Below are 10,616 nucleotides of genomic sequence, written 5' to 3' on the forward strand. Positions count from 1 at the left end.
CTGCCGCACGGGTTTGTGTCAGACAAGACTTTGTTCACAACTCTGATGGAAAATATTTTCAGTGTTTGATAAGCTTGACGATACAGAGAAAAGATTTTGTCAGAAAAAAAAAGAAAAAAAAACTTGACCTAAGCATGAACAGCACAAGATCAGCAAACTTGAATCACTTTGTCTACAGGGGTCACCTAAATCCACACAAACCAAAAGTTGTTCACTTAAAACTCTCATGTTGCACACAACTAGATGTATCCAAATATTAAGGAACAAGCCCTTGTTTGTTACACCCATAAAGCCTCATAAAACCATTGTTGACTTTGCATGCTTATGACAGCCACAGCGGTGTGATTATGTGTTTTCATGTGGACAAAGATATTTTTGGGATTGTGTGTGGATGGGATTATTTTTTTAAAACAAAGGAGGAAAACTTATTTTTTCAAAAATACCCTCCTATGTGACTTTGCCTCAGTAACATAAAGAACTGCACGTTTAAAGCTGTACTCCTGAACAGCTGTTAATGATTGAGACCATGATTGAACCTGCTCTCAGGTACATGTGGGTGTGGCCAAGTTTGTTGGATTGACAACTCCACTGATCTGTACTGTATGTTTTCAAAGAAACCTTTTGGCAAAGGAGGACTTGATGATATTTTATCGTACTTGTTTTTGCTTAGAATTTATTACATTCTTACAATAGCACCACTTATTTACAAGTCTTTGTTTGTCTTATCAGACGGACTAATTCAAAACACCTGTGTGGGTGTACAGAGGCTTTCACAAAGGTCAAAGAAGGACTTAAGCAGCGAGACAACACAAAATCCCTGTCTGAGAGGCAGAGGGGCAGCAGCTCCCTGCTACAAAAGCCTCCCTGCTGAAGACAGCACACGGATATTAAACACTGAGGTCAGGTGCACCTGGTCTTTCAATCAGTAGCCTCACCTGAGCAGAGCTGGAGACAGAAGAGGAAAAGGGACAAACAGCCCCGCTTTAATGTTTCTCCTGCAGCGAATAGTTTCAAATCTTCCAGGCTTTAAAATGATAGACATAGTTGAAGGTAGAGATAAGAGTTTGAAGATGGTTACTTTGATCCCTCTCACGAAAGTTAACCATGCTTGACCACTCTGCAAAGTTTCAAATTTGAAATACTTTATTCATTCCTGAGGAAAATTCAGGTTTACACACATGCACAAACAGGACATGCATTGGTGGAGAGATGTCAGACATGGGGCTGCTACATACTACTATGCAGGGAGCGCACCAGAGCAGTTTTGGGGTTCAGTGCCTTGCTTAAGGGCACCTCGGCAGCTCTCCAGTTACCAGAACAACTTCCGGATTTTGGTCCACACTGGGACGGGTGACCCTCCGGTTCCTAACCCAAGTCCCTGTGGACTTAGCTACTGCCGCCCCTTGAAAGTGCTCATTGTCATCTGTACAGCACACTCTGCTGCTGACAGAGAATTGCTAGTAATACAATGAAACGCAATTTGACTGGTAAATAAATCCAGTAATACTGGCACATTCCAATGGTCACTTGATGTGCAAATATTGTACGATTTATTTGGCTGGTCGGATATTTTGCAGTTGAAAATGCTGCAATGACACTGATGCTGCTATCATGCGTTATTTATCAGTATGTGTTGTACTTGTAACTTGTATCTCAGTTTAATAAAATAATTCTGTGTATCTGGTTAATACAATTTTACAAGAAAAGGAAAAACACATACTGTACGTCTGAAGTCATTATTTTAAGACTGAGTGTTTTATTCATAAAATGTCAGGAAAGCAGTAAAATGACTTTCGCGAGTTCTGAAAGGCAGAGGTGATGTCTATAAAACAGAACATTGCACACAAAGGTAGTTCACTAATCATTTGACAGTAGAAAAGTAAGAAAATCAGCTCCTTCACTTATCAGTACATTCATGAATCCGCCTTGTGTTTTTAATTAATTTACAGTTAATTAACTAGAAAGCTGCACCGCTCCTGAGAAAATGTAAGAGTAGAGTCTGTGGTTGTAAAAGAAGTAAATCAAAGGTTTCTTAGCTTTCAAAGGAATTCAAACGAGCACATTAACGGCTCTGGCATCAGTTTATTCATCCCATGTGTTTTTATTGAAAACACACACAGCTGGGAAGCCAAAAAAAAACACTTCCCAGCATGCACTTTTTGCTCCGCAATGAGATATTTTTCCTCTGCTCCGACAGGCCGGGGGCGACTGCTTCAAGAATCAGACGGAGGAATCAACCCCGGAGAGTAAAAAGCAACCAGAGCCAGAGCAGGTGAGCTCCAGTCGCGATTTATGTGGAAATAATAACATCTGACAATTTGAAAAGTGCGGCAGGTTGCTGCTTTAAATTCTTGGTCTTATTTTTAGCCCCACAGAACATTATTAATCAAAAGACGTTAAGACTGGTGCTCTGTGTGTATTCAGTTTTTCTCAGCTAAGCCCATTAGGTAAAAAAATAAAAACAACAACAATGAGTGAAAAAGGGATGCAATGGATCAGAGTTCTGACCTGATTCTTATGGGTGCGTACCCAGCAAGGCTCAAAAGACAAATAATCTGCAGACTAATTGTAAAAGTTAACTTCATGACATTAGGGGTCATATTAGAGGTCATAGTCCCGAGGTCCAGAACAAAGCTGCTATCACTGAACTGAAAGAGCCATAAAGATATTTTCTAAATCCAGAACTTGAGCATAAAGGTTATTTTTATGTGAATTGTAGTCATTTAACTGGTCCATGTTTCTTTCTCCTATAAGCGCTGATTGTTGGAACCTTTTATCATCAATTATTTATTGTTACATCTGTTTTGTAACGTGTGTGTCATAATGGATGGGTCTCTCTTGCTGCAAAACCAATCTACCTACAAGTACAAACAAAGTAACCTGACCCTGAACTTGGTGGATCTGGGTTCCAAAAAAAGGAGCAAGGTGTGTTTTCCTGATAGTGGAGTAAATGTAATGTCAGGTTATCCAACTCAGTTGTTCATGTATGTGTTTGTTTGTTTTAAATGTGTTTTTTAGGGAAATAATGGAGGTTTATGTCAAAGATGAATGAACATTTTCATACTGCAGCTATGACCAGAAATAATATAAAGAAAGACCTTGGTGATTTTAGTCTTAGAAAGAAAACAATTCCTGTCAGATGGAAAGTTTTCACAATGATTATTATATTTTCTGATCAATAATGATACTGTATAAACGTGAAAGGAAATTATAGACAGTGAGGCGAAACAGATGTCACAACCTGTGAGTGAGTGACATCTCATAACCTGCAGAGTCCACACAGCCAGCAAACAGATCAACATAAAAGATGTGAGACAGATTATGAAATAGTGTGTTCCACAGACATGCAACGCCTGCATCCCTTTCAAAAGAGAAGACAACAAATCTCCTCAAACCTCATATTCAGTGTGGCAGTGTCATATATAGTGTGTGAGATTCAGTTCTCTGTCAAAGCCGCTGCTCATCAGATTATTGAATTGAGTCACACCTGTTTGGCGGTGGCAGATGGTACAGCAAAAACAATGCATCTCATCTCAGCGCGGTGCAATGCTGTGTAACTGAGCGACCGTCTTGCATTCCAAGTGGCATTGATCCATTTTTAGAAGCACATGACTATTTGCACAAGAATGCAAGATAATTTCAAAGGAGATCTCGACAAAATGCTGCAGATTTGACTTCACTGGTTGGTTCTGTGCCAGAGATTTTCAGCGAGAGAGCTTCTGACAATCGCAAGGAACACAACATAGAAATATGTCACGGCTTCAAAGCGGTACAAGAGAACCGTCTTCTGTTTAACACTCCATGTAGTGAAATAGTTCCCCATAATATGTTACATGTTTGATGTCAAAAACTGTTTAGATCCCAAGGCACTTGTGCTGTGTATCAAAACAAGATGCAAGATAAGCACAAAACAATAACACAGCAATATATACAGTATATATATATATATATATATATATATTTATTTATTTTTTTATTTTATTTTTTTTTTATTTTATTTTTTTCTTTGTGTTTTATACTAAACCCAAAGAGAAAAGCAGCTGCAAATTTAACACATACGAAGCAATGAATTATGACTTTATGAGTCTGTTAAAGCTTTTTTCTTGTATGTCATTATTGGTGAGTTCTCACTTTATGTTGCAGCTCTGAATCTCCTCCTCCCCCTCTCTTCTCGCTTCATACTCCTATGCACAGCACTTGCCGTCCCTGCTGCAGTAAACAATTTGATTAGTAATGATTGGCATTTCAGTCTCTCAGGATCAATCTGCATTAAAGTGCTCTTTACTCCTGCCACTTCTCCACCTTCAATATGTGTTCTACTTGGGTTTCGATTTCTGAGACTGAGACCCCGAGTGGCATCACCCCTCTGTGTAAATATTCGTTGAAGAAAAGCTTCTTGTTGTTGACCTACTCCTGTTGTGTTTTTGTAAAACACAGAGAAGGATTTAAATAAAAAGAATCGCCACATCTGCAGTCTGAAGGACAGAGACAGGATATTATCTCCCCTCCCCAGGCCAACTGTTCAGACAAAGAGACATTGATGTCGTCTTTATTTCATTCATTGTTGAGTTAGAAACGGCTCTACAATCATAAACAACATTACTCATATTTAATATTTCAGATTTGAAACATACTGTACCCACTGTAATATGTAAATAGCAAAATTTAAAAATAAAGAAATACTTAAAGGTCAAATTTTCTTTAAAATAGACTTCACCATGTTTTTCTAACACTAACACGTCTCTCAACAAACACCCCAGTTATGAGAAAAGTCCACCTCTCCGTCTTTTGCCTGCTCCACTTTTCAGGAAATGTTTGCTCAAACAGGCCGTTTGAAGATTTTCCCTTAATGATATCACAAAGGCCAGTAACCCCTTTCAATTGGTTGAGAAGGAGGATAATAGTAACCCAACAACTTGCTGAGCAGAACTGTTGTTCTTTTAAGTCACAACTAGGACATCAACTCTTTATTCATGGAAGCATCCTAAAACAGATTACCGTAAATTCCGTACTATTGAGCGCACCTGGATATAAGCCGCACCGGCTAAAAATAAGTAAATAAATGTATTTGTACATATATAAGCCGCACTTGATTATAAGCCGCAGGTGTCCACGCTATAACAAGAGCTATTTACACAGACGTAGGCTACCGGTAACATCCGCAAATACTGTAGCGTCCGTACGGACGTTAAAGGACGACGAGAGCGTTCAAATAATAACTTTTAATAACCCGATCACTGTCGGCCGTGACCACGCCGTTTACAGCGGAGAGCAACACATAACTTGCCGTAACAATCCAACTCTCTCCCCCAGCGTTCTCTCATACAGCCACTCAACACGTTCTCGCTGGTGCATTCACTGACTCTCCACATAATCGGAATTATGAACACATTATCAACTACTGACTTTACAACATGAACCGTTACAATACGAAGCCTAGCCGACGGTGTCTGTAACACGGCTGATGAAAAAGATGACCGTAATATATTTCACAAGAAAAAGTCCATCCATTCACTGCCTCAGAATGACTTCATTACTCACTTCCTCAGTCTCTGTTGTCGCTGTCAGTGTCATCTTAACGTGCAGCAGCTCTGTTAGCTTCTTTGACAGCCAGGTCGATCGCCTTTAACTTGAAAGCTGCATCATATGTATTTCTCCGTGTGTTTTCCATCATGAGGGTGCGTGCATGAAGCGCAAAATGACTGATATTAAGATCCGACGTGACGAAGTCAAATGTTTTTGCGGCAGAAGCTCATTGTCCCCCATAAAAAATCCATAAATAAGCCGCACCGGAGTAGAAGCCGCAGTGCTCGAAGTGTGAGAAAAAAGTAGCGGCTTATAGTCCGGAATTTACGGTAATACTATTTTTAACAAAACAATAAAATCAAAGACACAGAGCCTTAATATAAATGATTTTCAACCCTTTTGTAAGGATTGTAAAAAAATTTTAAAAAAATGTTCTGGTTGATTGTGAGATGACGTCATCCTAGAGTTTAGAATATATTAGCAGCACAAGCACTGCCATGTTATGTTGGTGAATTACCCCCTTTTTAAACCACTGTCTTTAATGGTCTCAAGCGTTCTCTATCTGCTATGCTTTGTTTGGTTTTGTTTGTATACATAAATAAAACACAGTCAGGATTGTTCAAAATTAGGTCAAAGTTGGAGTTTATTGTGTGTGCTTTAAATCAACTTGACAGCTGACTTGCTGCTGCTCACACAGCTGTTGCAACTTTTTCCAAAAATCAACCCTTTCACAAAATCGTTTGGATGTCCTTGGGGGTGTTTTTGCTGTGATAAATAAGATACACGGAAAAAAAAAAAGAAAAAAAGAAAATCCCAAACCCACATCACAGTGGGCGGCAACCAGGTTGGCAAGAAGCCAGGAGAGAGTGCATTAAGTGAGATACAGTTCGCCTGCAGATGGAAGTGAGAGTCATCTAATACCATTTCTCAGTCTAAAATGGCCTTTTTTTCCCTCACAATTACACAATTTCGAATGTAAGGTCAAATTCACACCATATTTTTTGACAGACCTGACAGTATGGAACTGAAGAGCTGTGAGGGATACACCCTGAAATCACACAGTGAAGTTTCTTAAGTGCAGACCAAACAAACCATGGTTGTTGTCTGTATTTGCATTTGGAAATATAATTGTGAGTGAATCCATACAACAGGGCAACATGTTCATTTGAAAGAGAAAAAAACACTGGTGTCTTATCATCACCATGTTCTTGTCATTAATGTGTGTGTCTTGAAGAAAGTAAGAGAGATAAATGAGAGCTTCATTATTACACATATGTCCACATGACCAGCACATGATTTCCTACCCAAGGGCAAACACTCATAATGTCAGGCTTAAAGGCCCTGGTATGAGCGTGATGGGAGAAATGCAGAGGTGTCTCTTTCCTCTCTTTCTTCTCTCTGATTGATTTGCTCTCAGCCAGGTGAGTGAGCTCTAACCCACCGCCATGCAGAATGATCTGTAACTGGATAATTCAGAGGCAGCCAAGAACGCCTCCAGGCTTTCTCTAAAGTGACATTGGTAAACACAAACAGATGCTTTGTTTGGGGAATTGCTTTCTAATGCCTGTGTGCAGTGCTTAAACATGTCATTGCTCAAATGACTGGAGCCATTCAAAATAAACACAAAGAAAATTACAAACCATTAAAGAAACACACAGCGGTCCAATAATTGTCTTTAAAATGTTACAGGGAAATTACAAAAACAGCAGGATAACAACAAGGAAACAAATCCAACAAAAAAACTGTTAAACTTCATTATGTTTGAATGTAAACGGTTTCCTTCCCACCAGGTACTTCATTGCATTCACTCCTAAGTGTAACTCCCTTTCTTGAGAGCTTAAATAAAAACCAGCAGGACTCTGCTGCTCTGTCCAACCTCAATAAAGGGTTGTTCTAAATGATGTATCTAAACATTATATTTAGCAATCTTCGAGAGGTTATTAACTTCCTGTCCAAAGAAAATCTACGTTTGTTGTTTTGTTGACAAAACCAGACACAAATAGTAATTTTGAGCAAATGATCATGGTGAACCACGGACAGGGGCGTGTCCACAGTATTTTAACTGGGGTGGCTCACTTGGGGGACGGACTTATGCGGGGGTGGCATGATGTTTGTGGGCACACACAAGTTAAACAATTTGGCAATGGGTAATTTCCTGGCTTGATTCTTTTGGGACTCTAAAACAAAGATGGGTGTGCAAAGTCATAATTTAAAGTACTTGCATGAACATGCTTGTACACTGTTTGTAATTAGGTTTATGAAGAAGTGTCCAAGTTTTGCCATGGAAATTTGATGAAACAGCAAAGTATTTATTTACAATTGAAAGTCCTACCATCAGCCTGTTGAAACTGGCCAAAATACTGCACTTGTCTCTGTTAAGGCAAATAGCCAATCAAAGATTTTGGGGTGGCACCTTTGGTGGCCAATCAGGTTTCAAGGAGTGTCCACGCCACCTCTGGCCCCCTGCACAGGGGTTGTTTTCGACGTGGGTGTTTAATTGCTTTTTTAACATTTTTAGTCGTTAGGGAGTCTGTTGACTACCTTACGTTGCAATGAACCAATGTGTATATGTGTGGGACGCTTCTTTTTTGTTTATGGACATGTTAAGCACATGGACAAATCCATATCCTGCACGCTTCACCCATTTCTTTCTTATCACTGCTGACAGCATCAAAAGCAATTCAAAAATGAACAACTGAGGAAGATATCTGGTCGAAACGTTCGGATCAATTAAAACCTTTTGTCGCATTTAAGTAAGTGTGCGGGCCTATATTTTTTTTAAGCTTCAAAGGCAAAATTGATAGCATGAAAAAAAAGACGCTAATTCCCACAAGTGGGCGATGCAAGTGTTTTGCGTTCTTCGTATTTATTAGACCCCTGCTGAAGTCATAGAAGCCACTTTTATTAATGATTAATAATTACTTGTAATGAGTCGTAAATGATAAACTGAATGGCTGCAGCAGCAGGGACGGTGAAGAAGCTTAAGTTCAGTTCCTGCTCATTGTTCATTCACACGGATTCAGGCAGGCCGTTGACAGAGAGAAACCACCTTCTAGATGGCACATGGAATCTGCAATATGGTCAAACAAAAGGCAGGACAGCACAGTTAAAAAACATATTGACGCTTCTTATTGTCACATTACTCCATGTTTTTTTTTTTTTCATTGTGTAAGGATGTTGTTAGGATGTAAGTTCCTACAAAGATCCAGTGTGTATTAGTAAGAAACAATACAATTATAAATTAACTTTTATTTATTTTTTAAATATATATTTTCATGTCGAGTTTGATATGTTCTTCATGGTCTCTTGTTCTTATGTCAACCAAATGTGCACCATTACATCTGTAGTCTGAGCCCGGATGTGGACAAAACAACACTTTGTTGAATGTTTCAGTCATCCTGTTTGGAGAGCTAAGAAGATTTAGACAAAAGCATTTAATCTGTCAAAGCCAGCACCCTCTGTGTTTGCATCAAATTGTGTGCTGCAGTCTTCAAGTGAGACAAAAGTTACTGTATATGATTAGAACTATGACTGACAGAGGAGTCAGGACCTTTCTGATTATAATTGCTAGGAGCAAAAGGAGTGAAACTATCAGATGAATCTTTATGCAACAAAATTATTTTTCTCCAACTTTCTTTGCATCTCAGATACAGGAATGCTTCCTGCATGAGTCACAAACCACAGTCCTTCTGATTTATAATTCTTTATCTTTTGAACCTTACAGCAAAGGATCCAAAATCAGACTGCAAAACTCGACACAAAGCTCTCAGACGACAGCAAGGAGGCAGAGGGAGGCAGCAGCAGAAAGACAAAGCCGCATAAATACGACTGAGAGGACGGCAGAGCATCCAAAATGCAGAGCCCCTGCATCGCCCGGAGGATCTTTCTAAGAGCACACACTGGCGCACTCACAAAAACATATGTGCGCTCTAACACACATTCACACACACACGCATTCGTGCGTGCAGACATTCTTTCAAACACTCACACAATCGCAGACATACACTGCTACACAAACTCAAATCTGCATTGTTTGCGAACCCTGAGACGATGGAAATGTCAACAACTGTCATCTGAAAATTTCCATAGTAAAATGGCATGCATTCTAGAAATTTCTTTTTTTTAAAGGTAGCAATGGCACTGGTAACTTGTTTCATGATTGTTCTTTTGTTGTTTACTTATCTGAGTTTTATTCTGAGTGAGGACACTGCTTTCTAAATGTGTGATCTTTCTAGAAAATTCCCTTTGCACTGGTGAGGTCTGACACTTGTATCCTGTGATAAGTATATCAATTGACCAATAAAAAACTACTACTCTTACTACTACTACTACTACTTCTACTACCCAACTTAGACTATTGTTTGTCACTCATTGTAGCAAGGTTAATTTACTCCTCCACATTTTGAAATATAGAGGCTCAAGTTGGCTGGCCAACTGTTCAACATTTAATATTTCAGCACTCTTTCTGCCTTTAACACTCCTGAGGCAAAGAGCCAAAGACTCACAATGGGTCGTCTCCCTGAGAATGTGCCATGCACTGAGTAGTAACTCCTAGCTACATGTATCTGTGTTCTCTGACCTTTCTGTGTCCTTTCAATAAACTGTAATTTTCAGTAAATGTGTGAAGAATAAATGGTTCTTTGTGGGAAAGAAATGAGTGAATATGTTTGTGATCAACAGACGGCAAAAAATGTGCACAGTGCAAAGCGCCATCAAAACTTATGACTCGTAAATATTAATTAGATTTTCAGAGAAGAGGTTAAAAAGGAGCACTGACATTTAAGGTTAAAGCCAAATCAGAGTTTCTTTTAAAGGGGAAATTAACCATGACATCATTTATAAAGGTCAAACCATGAGCTTTTTGTTATACTTTCCCAAACTCTGAATCCAGCCATGTTTTACTCGACACTTTCAGATATCTTCTGACCTGAATGACTTTGAATCTTCATGAAGAAATGATTGAATTAAATCAATTTCACAGAGTATGGATTTTATGATTTATCAAAGTCTTATGTGGTCACTGAAACATTACTGATTAGAAATACATTAAAGTTGGAAACTGCAGAAGCCTCAAGAGGACATGTATCTAC

The 10,616-nt window shown here is 39.0% G+C and overlaps 1 protein-coding gene across 2 annotated transcripts in view; it reads left to right on the forward strand.

Annotated features, from left to right (window-relative positions):
* The window catches only part of luzp2 (leucine zipper protein 2), a 158,287-nt gene extending 147,876 nt beyond the window's left edge, over positions 1–10,411 (forward strand). The window contains exons 11-12 of one of the 2 annotated variants that reach the window (XM_079340255.1): positions 2,198–2,272; positions 9,251–10,411. In XM_079340255.1, coding sequence (XP_079196381.1) covers positions 2,198–2,272; positions 9,251–9,358 — 183 coding nt within the window. In that variant the 3' untranslated portion in view covers positions 9,359–10,411. The remainder of the gene's footprint in view (positions 1–2,197; positions 2,273–9,250) is intronic. The other variant, XM_079340254.1, reaches the window with a different exon arrangement.
* The last annotated feature ends 205 nt before the right edge of the window (positions 10,412–10,616 follow it).

This window comes from Symphodus melops, assembly GCF_947650265.1.
Source record: "Symphodus melops genome assembly, chromosome: 3".
Lineage (NCBI taxonomy): Eukaryota > Metazoa > Chordata > Actinopteri > Labriformes > Labridae > Symphodus > Symphodus melops.